General features: G+C 44.9%; 1 protein-coding gene across 1 annotated transcript in view; it reads left to right on the forward strand.

Moving 5' to 3' along the window:
* The window catches only part of LOC132397663 (A disintegrin and metalloproteinase with thrombospondin motifs 20-like), a 517254-nt gene that overhangs the window by 449167 nt on the left and 51242 nt on the right, over positions 1-16845 (forward strand). The window contains exons 31-33 of the mRNA XM_059976430.1: positions 8993-9163; positions 11092-11292; positions 14078-14207. Of these exons, the coding sequence (XP_059832413.1) occupies positions 8993-9163; positions 11092-11292; positions 14078-14207 (502 nt within the window). The remainder of the gene's footprint in view (positions 1-8992; positions 9164-11091; positions 11293-14077; positions 14208-16845) is intronic.

Here is a 16845-nt window from a genome sequence, read left to right on the forward strand (position 1 = left end):
CTCTGAGGTCCCTCCACAGGCAAGGTTTCTGTATCTCAACTGCACTGGTTTGAAAACTCAGTGCAAAAAAAAAAGAAAATCTTTGAAGTAACAACTACCTCAGGTAAATATGAAGCAACATCCATGTAATTTTCCCAGAAAATGTTATGCTTTGTTGCAAGAGCTATAATTGCTACTCCTCAAAAACACTGGTCCCAGTGTGGTTAAGAACGTGGATTATGATTTCTCCAGAAAGATATTTGAAAAACAACTGGATGTTATAACCTTTTTTTTATTTTAAATGTCCTCACCATAATCTTATATGTATATTCCATTTTATATATACTGTTTGCAATATGTCTGGAATGGTTAAGAAGTGTCCATTTTTCCTCCTGGTTGGGTGTTCATGAGAATTTTTCTGTGTAACTGACTGTTTCATGTCAGTGCAGTTTCTGCTCATCAGAGATCCCTTTAAATTGATGAATGACATCAGAGAAGGGAAGAAAACTGCACCACAGAGATTGTAAGATCACGGTGGGAAGTTTCCCTCAAGGTTTATGGCATGTGCACACTCCAGGCCAGGCTCTTCCATCTCCATAAAATCTTCCTGGTGATACAGTGTCCCAGCCACCCAGCGACGCCTGGATGATGTGCTGAATGCTTCTGTATGACGGGGGAATTCAATCCCAGTCAAAACACAAAACATCTTTCTTTATTTAGCCAGCAATTCCACACAGGAGATCGGCATGGACTCTAATTTACCACTGTTCAAGTTCTAGTTTTTAAATGAAAGAAAGGCCTTGTAAGCTGTTTGTGTTTCTGGAAACCAGTTAATTTTAAAGTGTTTTGTGCATCAGACTCCATAAGTGTGTATTAGCATCATGAATGTACTAGTGATTCAATTTCTCTTTTCAATGCTCTTAGAAATCTTAGCAAAGGTTTTTTTCAGATGTCTAGTGTTACTGGAACTTCTTTTCTTTTTTTTTAACCCCAGATTGGAAATCTTATGAATATCCCAGATGATTTAATGCATGCAATTAGAGCTGAAGACAGATCCCCTGCTGTATAAGGTAGTCGTGTATTTATGGGCCATTGTAGGCACATTCACTGTACTCATTCAATCTCCGAACACTCTTAACATTAATTACCATGTTACAGGCTCAGATGTCAAACTGTGATGGAGTATTGCTGGGTACAGTAAGATTCTGTGGAAAGAATACCAGGACACAATCTGAGTTTAAACTATTAGTACATTTCCACACCATTTTACACAGACAGGGTTAATTTGCTGCAGATGCTGGGGGATATTATACAATGGGACATACTTTCATAAATATTGTGCACTGTATAATAAGCATCAATTCTGATAGGGTATCAGTTTATAATAATCCCAATTTCTTTCACAGAAACTGGGCAACTTAAATTTAAATATTGAGATATATCCAGTGTTTAAAACTAATGTTAATACCAGTGATCAGGAAATCAGTGATTGTAACACACAGGAAATGCTGAAGGAACTCAGCAGGTCAGACCATTATTCCTCCATGGAGATGAATAAACAATCAATGATTTGGGCCAAAACTCTAAATTAGAACTGGAAAGGAAGGGGCAGAAGCCAGAAGGTGGGGAATAGAAGGAGCTAAGCTCGCAGGTGAAAGATGAGGAGGGAGGGAGGATGAAGTGAGAAGCTGGAAGCTGGAAGCTGATAGGTGTAAAAGGTTAAGAACTGAATAAGAAGGAACCTGATAGGAGAGCAGAATGGATCATGAAAGAAATGGAAGGAGGTGGGGCATCATAAGGAGGTAATAAGCAGGTGAGGAGAAGAGAAAGGGTAAGGGAGAGGCCAGGATGGGGAATAAAAAAGAGAGAAGAAGGAGGGAGAGTTATTACTGGAAGTAGAGAAGTCGATGTCCATGCTGACAGGTTGGAGGCTACCCAGAGGGGATATGAGGTGTTGCTTTTCCACCCTGAATGTTCAGATGGTTCAGTGGTTCCATTTAATATCAGAGAATGTAACAGTACACAACCTGAAACTCTTACTCTTCACAGACATCCACGATAAAACAAAACAGCCCCAAAAGAATGAATGACTGAAAAACGTTAGAACCCAAAGCCCCATCCCCATTCCTATGAACCAACAGCAGCAAAGCATCGACCTCCCACCTTCCCACCCATTTCAGCAGAAAGCGTCAGTGCCCACCACCCACCCAGTAACAGCAAAGCCCCCAAATAGAGTCCATGATCTGCAATCAACAAAAACTATTGTTTACCCAAAGATTCTGCACTCCACAGGCTCTCTCTCGCTAACAGGGAACAGAGAGCTGTCACCCATTTCACAGCAAAAGGAGAGACCACCAGACACTCACTGCTGTGTTGTTACAGACTGCCATGTCACTTCCTATTCTGAGATTCTCCAAGTTGACAATTGGCAGCAAACTCTCCCTACCATCAAGAGAAAGTGAGTGAGAGAGAGGGAGGGAGGGAGCGGTCGCTTGCCGACTGAGACCTCTGTCAGCAGCATGTGTCACTGTGAAATCCCGATCTTCCTTCTCTCGGAATGCCTCAGTTGGCAGCACTGGCCCAGAATCAATCTGCACCCCAGTGTCTTCCATGAAGAATGTCGGAAAATGGCCGGTCGGATGGTGAACTCCAAGAATGGGAACCGCAGTTTGAGTGCTGTTGCAGATCAGGGACCTTGATAAAATCCCAGCCACCTTGAAAATGGAAAAAGAGATGTTAGAGGGAGGAATTTTAGTTGTTGTCCCAGATGAGCTCAAAGAGGCAGCCATTTGACCTCATTATTGATTGTACTGTGAGAGTTCACCTAACTGATCCTTGGAACAGAGGTTTCTACTGTGAGCAGAGACTAAGAAGACTGGAGTTGTAAAATGTAAAGATTAGCTTTATTTGTTACATGTACATTGTTCCAGGGCTCTCACCAGGGCTTGTATACAAACTCAGCTCCTTAGCTAACTCTGCTAACAGCCACGTGACTCAGCGGTGAGAAGGCCACCTTTCATAAACAATATACATCTAGAGTCAGTATGATTTGGGGTTCAACCAAACAGGAACATTGTGTTCTTCCGATTAAAGAAACCTCAATTTGAGCAAATGCTGTGTAAATGCTACCCATACACAATTGTCAGTCAACAGATAATAACAGAACGTACACCAGCATAAAATTATAAAGTCAAGTCAAGTCAACTTTTATTGTCATTTTGACCATAACTGTTGGTACAGTGCATAGAAAAAATGAGACAATGTTTTTCAGAACCATGGTGCTACATGACGCAGTACAAAAACTAGACTGAACTACATAAAAAAAACAACAACACAGAGAAAGCTACACTGGACTGCATAAAGTGCACAAAAACAGTGCAGACATTACAATAAATAATAAACAAGACAATAGGGCAGTAAGGTGTCAGTCCAGGCTCTGGGTATTGAGGAGTCTGATAGCTTGGGGGAAGAAACTGTTACATAGTCTGGTCGTGAGAGCCCGAATGCTTCGGTGCCTTTTCCCAGACAGCAGGAGGGAGAAGAGATTGTATGAGGGGTGCATGGGGTCTTTCATAATGCTGTTTGCTTTGCGGATGCAGCGTGTAGTGTAAATGTCCCTGATGGCTGGAAGAGAGACCCCGATGATTTTCTCAGCTGACCTCACTATCCGCTGCCGGGTCTTGCGATCCGAGATGGTGCAATTTCCGAACCAGGCAGTGATGCAGCTGCTCAGGATGCTCTCAATACAACCCCTGTAGAATGTGATGAGGATGGTGGGTGGGAGATGGACTTCCCTCAGCCTTCGCAAAAAGTGGAGACACTGCTGGGCTTTCTTTGCTGTGGGGCTGGTGTTGAGGGACCAGGTGAAATTCTCTGCCAGGTGAACACCAAGTAATTTGGTGCTCTTAACGATCTCTACCCAGGAGCCATTGATGTTCAGTGGGGAATAGTCGCTCCGTGCCCTCCTGAAGTTAATAACCATCTCTTTTGTTTTGTTCACATTAAGAGACAGGTTGTGACTCTGCACCAGTCCGTTAGCCACTGCACCTCCACTCTGTAAGCTGACTCATCGTTCTTGCTGATGAGACCCACCATGGTCGTGTCATCGGTGAACTTGATGACGTGGTTCGAGCTGTGCGTGGGTCAGCAGAGTGAACAGCAGTGGACTGAGCACACGGGGGGGCCCCCGGGCTCAGTGTGATGGTGTTGGAGATGCTGCTCCCGATCCGGACTGACTGAGGTCTCCCAGTCAGGAAGTCTAGGATCCAGTTGCAGAGGGAGGTGTCCAGGCCCAGTAGGCTCAGCTTTCCAATCAGTTTCTGAGGGATGATTGTGTTGAATACTGAATTGAAGTCTCTGAACAGCATCCGAACGTATGTGTCTTTTTTGTCCAGGTGGCTTAGGGCCAGGTGGAGGGTGGTGGCAATGGCGTCATCTGTTGAGCAGTTGGGACGGTACACATACTGCAGGGGGTCCAGTGATATGCCTTATGACAAGCCTCTCGAAACACTTCGTGATGATGGATGTGGGTGCAACAGGATGGTAGTCATTTTAGGCAGGACACTGAAGACTTCTTCGGCACGGGGATGAAGGTGGCGGCCTTGAAGCACGTTGGAATGGTGGCACTGCTCAGGGAGATGGAAAGGAAGTATATTTACCAACTTCAGCTTTATCAAACAGTTAATAGGAAAAAGAAAAGGAAAAAAATGTAAAAGGGCATTACAGTTAAACTGGTCCAAAGTGCACATAACCATTGGAGCTCATACTGGAGTACTCAGGGGATGTATCTCTCACTCACGTGCTGGACCCGCAGTCTGCATGAAAGCACCCACCACATTCCGAACTTCCTTGAAGTCCATCTTGAACAAACTGGCTCTCTTTCAGGAGTATTGACCCCTCCTCCTTGGAGCCATTCATCTGCAGAAAGCTCTCCTTCCAATGGCATCTTCCCTTGTCACTTCTCAGGCATCATCAGTCTCTCAAAACACTTCATCACTGTGGATGTAAGTGCTTCTGGATGATAGTCATTGAGGCAGGTTACTACGCTATTCTTAAGCACCGGTATAGGTGAAGCCAGTCAATTGGCACAGGACTTAGTACTTGGCCAAGTACCTCGTCTGGGCTATGTGCTTTTTGTGAGTTCACCCTCCTGAAAGATGTTGCATATCAGCCTCAGAGTCAGATTTTACAGGACTATTGGTGTCTGTGGGAAATTATGAAGCTTCCTTCATGTTGATACTGAAAGTGAGTATTGAAGGCATTGAGCTCACCTTGAAGCAAAGATCTGATGTCGCTTGATTTTACTTTATAAGAGGTGATAGTATTCAAGCCCTGCTACAACTGTCAACTATCCTTATTGAGTCAAGCAGTGTTGATGAGCAGAGGGATCTTGGGGTTGAAGTTCGTAGCTCCCTGAAAGAGGCTACACAGGTTGATAGGGGGTTAAGAAAGCAAATGGCAGGTTTGCATTTATTAGTTGAGGCACAGAGTTCAAAAGCCAGGAAATTATGTTTCAGCTTTATAAAACTCTATTTAGGCTGCATCTGGAGGATTGCATACTGTTCTGGTCGCCCCATTCTAGCAATGACCTCGAGAATTTCGACAGAGTGCAGGAGAAGTTTACGAGAATGCTGCCTGGATTAGAGGGCATATGCTATAACGAGGGGCTGGGCAAACTTGGGTTATTTTCTCTGGGGCAGTGGAGGCTGAGAGGAGGTCTGATGGAGCTTTATAAGATTATGAGAGGCATAGATAACCCACGGATAACCCACCCTGGGTCAATCCACAGAAGACTGCTGGACCAGACAACATTCCTGGTAAAGGATGTGCAGACCAGCTAGCAGATGTTCTCACTGACATCTTCAACATCTCCCTGGGCAGTGCCACCATTCCAACGTGCTTCAAGGCCGCCACCATCGTCCCCATGCAGAAGAAGTCTTCAGTGTCCTGCCTAAATGACTACCGTCCCGTTGCACTCACATCCATCATCATGAGGTGTTTCGAGAGGCTCATCATGAGGCATATCAAGACCCTGCTGCCCCCCTCACTGGACCCCCTGCAGTTTGCATACCATCCCAACCGCTCAACAGATGACGCCATTGTCACCACCCTCTACCTGGACAAAAAAGACACACACGTTCGGATGCTGTTCATAGACTTCAGTTCAGCATTCAGCACAATCATCCCTCAGAAACTAATTGGAAAGCTGAGCCTACTGGGCCTGAACACCTCCCTCTGCAACTGGATCCTGACTGGGAGATCTCAGTCAGTCTGGATCGGGAGCAGCATCTCCAACACCATCACACTGAGCACGGGGGCTCCCAGGGCTATGTGCTCAGTCCACTGCTGTTCACTCTACTGACCCAGAACTGTGCTGCAACACACAGCTCAAACCACATCATCAAGTTCGCCGATGACACGACCGTGGTGGGTCTCATCAGCAAGAACGATGAGTCAACATACAGAGAGGGGGTGCAGTGGCTAACAGATTGGTGCAGAGCCAACAATCTGTCTCTGAATGTGAACAAAACAAAAGAGATGGTTGTTGACTTCAGGAGGGCACGGAGCGACCATTCCCTGCTGAACATCGACGGCTCCTGGGTAGAGATCGTAAAGAACACCAAATTTCTTGGTGTTCACCTGGCGGAGAATCTCACCTGGTCCCTCAACACCAGCTCCAAAGCAAAGAAAGCCCAGCAGTGTCTTTACTTTTTGCAAAGGCTGAGGAAAGTCCATCTCCCTCCACCCCAACCTCATCACATTCTACAGGGGTTGTATTGAGAGCATCCTGCGCAGCTGCATCACTGCCTGGTTCGGAAATTGCACCATCTCAGATTGCAAGACCCTGCAGCAGATAGTGAGGTCAGCTGAGAAAATCATCGGGGTCTCTCTCCCAGCCATCATAGATATTTACACTACACGCTGCATCCGCAAAGCAAACGGCATTATGAAGGACCCCGTGCACTCCTCATACAATCTCTTCTCCCTCCTGCTGTCTTTGAAAAGGCACCAAAGCATTCGGGCTCTCACGACCAGACTATGTAACAGTTTCTTCCCCCAAGCTATCAGACTCCTCAATACCCAGCACCTGGCCTGACACCTTGCTCTATTGTCTTGTTTATTATTTATTGTAATGTCTGCACTGTTTTGTGCACTTTGTGCAGTCTTGGGTAGGTATGTAGTCTAGTGTAGTTGTGGTGTGTTTTTTTTTCCTGTGTGTTGTTTTTTACGTAGTTCAGTCTAGTTTTTGTACTGTGTCATGTAACACCATGGTTCTGAAAAACGCTATCTCATTTTTACTATGTACAATACCAGCAGTTGTGATTGAAATGACAATAAAAGTTACATGACTTGACTTGACTTGAGATAGAGTAGACAAGCTGTATCTTTTCCCCAGGGCTGAAATGTCTAGTACCAGAGGACATGCATTTAAGTTAGAGGGGATCATTTCAAAGGAGATGTCAGGGGGGCAAGTTTTTAAGCAAAGACTGGCAAGTGCCTGAACTGCCTCGGGTAGCGGTGGAGGCAGATACATTAGGGACCTTTAATAGATGTTTAGACAGGCATACGAATGTGAGAAAAATGGGGGAATATGGACATGATTAGGCATGTTTAGTTGGCTAACTAATCACTAATTTATTTGGTCAGCACAACATTGTGGGCTGAAGGGCCTGTTCCTGTGCTGTTCTATGTTCTAACTTTATATAGCATCCTGAATGCAATGACTCATCCCAAGACTAGTCATAGGAACATTATGATACTATATCCAATTCCACATTTTGCGGAGGTGCGAGCGCTAACAACAAAGGTTTGGCCAGAAAGGTTTCTTTGAAAGATTGATCCAGAGAAGATGAATACTGAAAGAACCACAATGATTTAGCCAAGAATAATTGAAGGAAATTACCATCATATCTGCTGAAGGTCTCTTTGAGTAAAGTATTGGTTTTGAAAACTAGTTAATGTGGGTAAAATCCATTTGCTTCTGGTTGGATGAGGAAAGCTTTGGTGAAGAATATGGCTTGTCAGATTTATCCATCTCTGCTCAGCTTGTTTTCTGACACAGTTTACATTTGTCATCTGACCTCCAGCAGAAATCGTAAATGCCCCTTGCATCAAGTCACACCCTTTTCTGTCAAAACACGCAAACATTCTTATGACAGTTTATTGTCTTTGAAGTAAGTGGACATATTATTGCACATAGACAGCCCAAAGAGGCTATATAATGGTAAACAAAACTGAAGCTAGTTTACAGCAAAATGATAGTGACCTTGGCCAATGCAAATCTGTGTCAGAGGTAATTATCTGAGGTAGCAATGGTCAATGTGAATTTAGCCTGAAGAAAAGATGTTCAAAGTTCAAGTTTGAAGTAAATTTATTATCAAAGTATCTATATTTGTCTATATACTACCTTGAGATTAATTTCCTTGCAGGCATTTCCAAAGAAAAAAGAAATACAATAGAATTTTACAAAAAATACTTTGCATTAGCAGACAAAGACTAATGAAAAACAATGTGCAAATTAGACAAACTGTGCAAATAAAAATAATATCGAGAATGAAAATTGTAATGAGTCTGTAGGTTGTGCAATCAGTTCAGAGTGCTGGTGATGGAATATATCCAAGTTGGTCAGGAGTATGGTGGTTGTAAGGTAATAACTGTTCCTGAACCTGGAGGTGTTGGACCTAAGGCTTCTGTACCTCTGCCCCATGGTGGTAGCAAGAAGAAGGAATGACTTGGATGGTGAGACTCTTTGATGATGGATGCTGCTTTCTTGTGACAGCATCCATGTTAGATGTCAGATCATACAGCAAACGCTCTTTTTCTACCGAAATGTACATCCAGCAACTAGACTGGTGTGGCATCTACAGTATCACCCTCCATTCGGTGAGGTGGTTCTGTGACTGATCGGTAGTGTTGGCATTTAGATTCCTAATCTCGTTTTACCTGTGGATGGCCTGGCGCTTCCCCGGCCGTCTGCACACACCACTGAGACTGTGCCTCTTCTTGTTCCAAGTGCTCTGTGTCATGCGGCGAAGGGGTGCGAAGGCGTCGCGTTCAATGTGTCAGCCGCACCCACGGGCAGATGGATGACGAGTATTGTGACCGCCCATCCAAGCCCCCTGCCATACAAAGCTGCTCTGCTGCGCCTTGTGAACGCATCTGGATCGCAGGGGAATGGTCACAGGTAAGGCTGCAGGTATCTGTAACGCTGTGTGGGCAATCAGGTTCTCCCAGTTCCCACGACAGTGACCCTGCTGGGTCACACTACTTAGAGTCATAAAGCACTACAACACAGAAGCAGGTCCCTTCAGGCCAACTGTCCATGCCAGCCTAGTCCTGCCTCCATCACTCTCCCACCCATGCACCTATCCAAATTCCTCTGAAATTTTACAATTGAACTCATATCTAACACTCACACACTCTCTCCACCCTCTGAGTGAAGAACTCCCTCCTCAGAGTCTCCTTCAATATTTTGCCTTTCACCCTGAATCCGTGTCCCTAGTGCTAGTCTCGCCCAGCCTGAGCGGGAAAAGCCTGCATGCATTCATCCTTTCTGTACTCCTCACAATTGTATACGCCTCTAGGAGACCTCCTCTCATTCTCCTGTGCTTCTGGGGATAAAGTCCGAGCTTATTCAACCTTTCCCTGTCTCTCAAGTCCCAGCAATATCCATGAAAAATTTCTCTTCACTCTTTCAATCTGGTGACTAGAACTGCACACAATACTGCAAATCTGGCCTCAACAACACCTTTTACAACTTCAGCATGTCAACTCCCGTGCTTAATGCTTCGATTTATTCAGATTCAGATTCAGTTTATTGTCATTTAAAAACCACAAATGCAATGCAGTTAAAAAATGAGACAACGTTCCTCCAGAATGATATCACAAAAACACATGACAAAACAGACTACACCAGAAAATCCACATAACGCTTGTCAATCCCCAATCCAGAGTCTGGAAAGGCTGCTGTGTATTAATACCGTGCTACCATCTTAGCACTTTCCCTAGAAAGGAGCTCCAATCCCACCAGACAAACAAGACCAAAAACTAAAGCTACAAGACCTGCACAAAAAAACATATTTACAACATATAGTTACAACAGTGCAAACAATAGCATAATTGTTAAAAAAACAGACCACGGGCACAGTAAAAATAGTCCAAAGATGTTAAGATGTTAAAAGACTATAAATTTAGTGTGTGTTGGCATGTTGGCCTTATGAAGGCCAACATGCCAAAAGCTCTCTTCATGACCCTACCTACCCATGAGGCCACATTCAAGGGAATTCCCAGATTCCTTTGCTCTGCTGCACTTGCCAGTACCCTACCATTCACTGTGTAAGTCCTACCCTGGGTTGTTCTGCCACCTTTGATGCCACCATTTTGTGGCACCGGACCTGGTATATGTTTTGGGTTTGAAAGAGTTTAGAAGAAATTGACATTATCATGGCAAAGGTGGCCAGCTGACAATTGAATGTTGGGATAGCTAGCCGGGTCTATAACCATTTGCACTATCCTCCTTTGGCCCTTTGAATGATGAGCATTGTAAAGTAGGGGACTATTCTACACTGATGTTGTGGATATGGAGCCTGATCGACAGTTGGCCTCATATCCTCCATTTTTGTTTCAGATTTCCAGCATCTGTAGCATTTTGCTTTTCAGTTTTTATTCAGTCTATTTTAGCCTGCCAACAAAGCCAAGTTCAAAAACGAATTCCATTACTCACAAAGTGATGGAGGAACTCGGCAGTTCAGGCAGCAACTATGGAGGGAAATGAGTAGTTGATGTTTGAGGCCGAGACCCTTTACTAGAACAGGAACAGAAGGGCAAAGGAGCCAAGAAAAGAAGGCGATGGGAGGGGTAGCAGTACAAGCTGGTAAGTGATAGCCGAATCCAAGTCTTATTCTGGCTTTTTCCCCCTTCCCTTTCAGTCCTGAGGAATGGTCAATTGTCCATTCGCTTCCATCGATGCTGCCTGACCTGCTGAGTTCCTCCAGCGCTTAGTGTGTATTGCTCAAGATACTTTTGTGTTCATAATTCATGTTTTATAAATTAAAGATGTGTTTGATATTGATTATCAGTACCCCTTAAAGTGCATTCACTTTAACCACACAGTGTTCGGCAAGCTGCGGCCCAGGGTATCAACGTCGGATAGTTTACTGCAGCGAGGTGCACTCTGGGCAAGACCTTTATTCATATGGCCTACCAACAACCTCAGCAAGCCGCTGTCCAATGCCGCCGCCTCCCAGTGTTCACGAGTGTAATGTCCAGCAGTGTCATGCCTCCGCCAGCTGGAGGGTGGGAGCCTGGAGCAAGGTATCTTCCATGCATATACATCTGCTGTTACAGTAAAATGGCGAAGATGACTGTATTTTGTCAAGTGATTATTCTGACAGAGTCTTCATGAAAACTTTTAACAGCTCTGTGGTGACATGCCAGCAGCTCGGACAACATCCCTGGGGGAAGGGAGAAAAGAGAATGTCCAGGGTGCGTGGGGTCTGTGGTTATGCTGGCTGCTTATCGAGTGGTCCGGGCTAGAAAGGTTCCAGTGGCTTGCTTCTCAGCCTGTGCTGTGTTCGTTGAACTCCTTTCAGAGGAAAGAGTCAGAATCACACCCCCCGCTGATCAAATCGGCTTCTGACATTGGGATTGATACCTGTTTATTATTGTCACCGCCAAGATACAGTGAAAAACGTTTCGTGCAGATGAAAGCGCTACCTAGTGCATTGAGCTAGAGTAAGGTAAAACAATAAAAATGCAGAATAAAGTGTAAGAGCTGAAGAGAAAGTGCAGTGCAGGTGAACAATAAATTGCACAATGATTATGAGGTGGATTGTGAGGCCAGGACTTAATCTTATCATACAAAAGGTCCATTCAAGAATCTGATAACAGTGGGGTAGAAGACGTCCTTCTTGAGCCTTGTGGTATGCACTTTTAGGTCTTTGCGTTTTCTGTCCGATAGGGAAGGGAGAAGAGGGAATGTCTGGGGTTAGTTGGGTCTTCAATTACACCGGCTGCTTTGCTGAGGCAGTGAGAAGTATCGACAGAGTCTTTGGAGGGGAAGCTGGTCACTGTGACATGCTGAGTTCTTCCATAACTCTCCACAGTTTCTTGTGGTCACGTGCAGAGCAGCTGCTACACTGAGCCACTATACAGGGCGGCACGGCAGCGTCGTGGTTAGCACAATGCCTTACAGTGCCAGCAAGCCAGGTTCGATTCCCGCTGCTGTATGGAGTTCGTACGTTCTCCCTGCAACCGTGTGGGTTTCCTCTGGGTGCTCCAGTTTCCTCCCACAGTCTAGAGACGTACCGGTTGGTAGGTTAGTTGATCATTGTAATTTGTCCCATGATTAGGCCGGGATTAAATCTGGGGATTGCTAGCTGGTGTAGTTCAAAGAGCCGGCAGGGCCCGTTCCATGCTGTATCTCAATAAATAAATAAAAATTAAATTATACACACAGGCAGAATGTTTTCTATGGTGCATTGATAAAAATTGGTAATGGCATTCATTGTGACCACAGCTGGAGCTGGATTCGTCAAAGAGTCATTGTGTTCAGAAGTGAAAGGATAGAAATTGGACAGAGACCAAGTCAAACATTTTAGAAGTAGACACAGAGCAAAATCAGTATTCACAAACTAATGACACAAAGGAGGCCATTCAGCCCACTGAGTTTATGCCAGCTCCCAGTACAATTATATGTACCAGCTTAGTAAGCTGCTCTCCCACAGATGCCTATAAACAACCCTGTCGCCACAATTCTCCACCACCCATCACAACTGGAGCTGTGAAGTAACAAATCAGCATCTACACGGTGGTCGTCTGCAGTAGACAGGTAGTCAAAAGCAGGCACATGCTTGGGATGTGGGAGGTGTCCAGGGAAGGGGTGGGGCCGGGGACAGGGCGATGAACCCACATAGCGGCATGCAAACTCTACTCAGGCAGCAGTGGAGGTCAGGGACACACTGGGGTGTTTGGAGATTATGCTGTGCCACTGTGTTACCATTAGTTTGTAATGATCCAGGTCTGTTTTCCACCATACAGTCAGTGCATCTTGCTCCATTTGAGTCAGGAATCATGGAGCACTATAGCACAAAAAAGCAGGGTCTTCAGCCCATCTAGTCCTTGACAGCCTAGTTTTGTACCTAGTCCCATTTATCTATATCCCGACCATAACCTTTCATACCTTTCCCATCCAAACTATCTATCAGCTACTTACATTGCAGTCCTAGCATCTCTACCCCGGCATGGATCAGAACCGAAGAAGGCTCTCAGATGAGTGGTGAAACGTCTTCTATACAACGGAGCAAGTCTAGTTGCCTTGATTTACCACTGCTTGATACACAATGACCTGGATGGGTGAGAACCTTCATAGACCATTCAGATTGTGAACTGGTCCTGAAGTTAACTCACTAACCTGGCAGACGTTTCATGTTTCAACTATAGCCCCCACACCACCCCACCCCCTTAGATACAAATGGCTGATTTATGCACACCCTGTAGATAATCATGACCTAGTGTTTGGGAAACCGTGCGATTGATGGGAGTGGGATTGCGGCCACACTGGAGCTCCAGGCATCTTCTGCCAGTTGCGAATGAAACATTTCCACCTTCCTTATCTCCCATACACTCCCCCAAAGAAGCCGCAACAGTCGGGGTGGGGGGCAGAGTGAAGCCAAGCAGAGCTGGGAGCCACCAAGCAGGCACCCTCCCTCACTCACTGGAGGCTGCTCCATCTCTGTTGTTCCTGCGAACTTCTCCCCAACACTTGCTGTCAGTCATCTCTGACTCAGGAACACAATCTGGGAACTGACCGCATTTAATTAAATAACACCCTTCAGACAGCAAGGACATACTCTTCTCTTCAATTTGTGTTAATATTCACGTCTTATACTATAATCAAGTCTAGCAGTACTGAAAGCTAACAGCTGATAAACTATAAACTATCAAGATTACTAGGTAGCTATCTACCAATGAACAATTGGAATTATTAGTCAATAATGTATTGAATCAAAAGACTCAACATGAAATAACTTTTTTTGGGCATAGTACTTAACAGTGACTTGTCTATCTTACATACCGAATTGTTTTGAAATGATTTCAGTGCACTGTGACCTGTGGCGTGGGTACAATGGAGAGGAAGGTGCAATGCCTCACTGACGACGGTCTGCCCAGTGAACTGTGCAAACTCAGCCAAAAGCCTCAGCTTCACACCCCCTGCTTCACCAATGCTTGTAAGTAGTTGTTGAATCTGGAGACTGGTATTGGTACCACGGTACAGGGAAAAGCTTGTCTTATATGCTGTTCATACAGACCTGATCATCACACAGTTCACTGAGGTAGAACAAGGTAAAACAATAGCAATGCTGAATAAATTGTAAAAGCTGCCAAAAAAGTGAAGTGCAGGTCAATGATCTGTTGAACCTATCAACCTCCAAAGCAGTTCATGCTGATGAATTCCACAGTTTCACTACTGCCTGGCTAAAGAAATTCATCCTTATATTTGCCCTTCTGTTCTGAGCCTCTGCCCTCTGGTCCCAGTTCACCTACCATAAAAGACATCCTCTTCACATCCACTCTTTCTAGGACTTCTTAATATTCAGTGGTTTCAATGAGATAGCCCCCCCCATTGAAACCTCAACTGAGTACAGGCCCAGAGCCATTAAATGCATCTCACGCATTTCTCCTTTCATTTCCACGATCATTCTCATGAACCTCCTTTGAACCCTCTGCAATATCAGTGTAGGTTTTCACAAATAAAACGATGTGAGGTGTTTTATGTTTAAGAAAAACCATAACATTGTACTCCAACACTGAACACAATGCATGCTAAAAGTACTTTACATATAATTACATCACGCCAGACCAGCCTCTTAAAACAAACCCAACTTAATGGTTTCATAGTTCAGTGGTTGTGAATTATGTACATTGCCATCAATTACAGTACCATTATAGGCACCCCCAGAATTCACTAAAACTGGCATTGTGAACCTGTCTGTTGCTTGGACGAGCCACCCGGCTCGGGTCCTCTGTTTCATGGGTCAAGAAACAGCAGAGGCTTCTAGCTCATCCAAAGATGAGTTAACATGCGTGTCATGATGCCAGGGGCATAGTAGCAGAATTTGACAGTTTTGGTGGGCCAGTTTAAGGTAATCTACCAAAATACATTCAAGTTTACCCCCGCCCCAACTTATCTATGCTTAAAAGATTTTTCTCTCTGCTCCAATAACGTGGAATAAGCTAATGTAAGGGAGCCTAAGAGGATGTCAGTGTCAATCGTGGCAGACGAAAATAAACGAAGTGGAATGTAGGTCAACAGGAACCCAAGAATGTTGTATGCCATAGTGGGAGGTAGGAATAGATGTAGAAATTTACTAAGGAGGGTGCGATGCTGCTGAAAGGCCAACCAGGAGGTTATGCAGTCAGGAATAACATCACCTGGCACTTGTAATGGCTGCCCGTATACCAACTCAGCCATAGTCAACCCCTATGTGTATGGCTTCAACGGCTGGCTGTGAGAGGCAATCAGACATGGGATTATTTTTCCCCTTAATATATTGTAAATCAGTTGTGAACTCTCATATGTAGGCCATTGACATTGCTGCCATGCAGACCAAGGCTCTGATATTTTGCATATTGCACGTTAGAAAGAGCTCGTTTGGTATCGTCAAATGCTTTGGTCACGTCCGTTGTTTACTTAAGCATGTGATTAGAGATATTGTCTTTAAGGCACTACACAGGGGAAGCATAAGTTCAGCGGCTCATGGAGTGAAGCCGTGATAGAAATTAACCTTACCTAAAAAGTAGCATAGAGCAGAGTGAAGTCCATTATAATAGGTATCTTTGATAGGAGGGGTTTCAAACCTTCTGCAGAGATGCAGTAGCCGAGAACGTCAATGGTTGACAACCCAAACTGGCATTTAGCAGGGTTAACAATCAACCCATGTTGGCTTAGGCACTCGTAAAGTGTGCAGAGACCCAGATACATGTTCAGATTTCAATACATTGGCAACAAGGATGTCATCCAGGTAACAAAAAGAAACTGTAAGTCTTCTAATATGGAGTCCATCGGCTATTGGAAAGTCTGTGCTACATTGTTCAACCGGAAAGCACGAAAGCTCAAGAAGGCCAAACCGGGTTATCACAGCTGTTTTGGGAATGTCCTCTGAGCACACAGGTAGCCTCTAACTAGATCGACTTTGGAAAAAATTAACTTTCTGGCTAAAGTCTCGGATGTATGGGACTGGGTAACAATTGGGGGTGATGGCCTTGTAAGGCATCTGTAATCACCGCATGGGCGGCAACCAGCATCAGACATAGGGACCATACAGAGGAGTGAAGCCCAGGGGCTATTCAACCGGTGTATAATGGTAATTCTTGCCCTGTTGGCAATCTCAGCTTTCGAGGTTGCCAGTTTTTCTGGGTCCAGTCTACACACACAGGCATGAACTGGTGGGCCAGTTTTAGAAATGTGGCACTCGACCTGGTGTTTTGTGACTGTAGTGGAGAACGTGGACTTGGTGAGGTCTGGAAATTCGCCCAGCAGTTGAGTAAACTCACATGCATACTCTGTCACACACTCTCACAGAGTCCCACACTCACACACACACACACACACACACACACACACACACAGAGTCATTGTGTGAACTTACTGGGGGAGCAGGGTAACGACCCAAAGTCCTTAACATCCATAAGCCAACAGTTCTTAAGGTCGAATAATAGTCCTTGGGCACACAGGAAACCTACACTGAGCAGAGGTATATCCAGGACAAAATGCCATGCGTAATGTTGCCCACCAAAACAGACCAAAATCACCCATTCTGGCCCATAAATCTGGCTCCTGCTGCCATTGGCAGCCTGCAGTGAGGT

The sequence above is a fragment of the Hypanus sabinus genome, chromosome 8 (genome assembly GCF_030144855.1).
Source record: "Hypanus sabinus isolate sHypSab1 chromosome 8, sHypSab1.hap1, whole genome shotgun sequence".
NCBI classification, from domain to species: domain Eukaryota; kingdom Metazoa; phylum Chordata; class Chondrichthyes; order Myliobatiformes; family Dasyatidae; genus Hypanus; species Hypanus sabinus.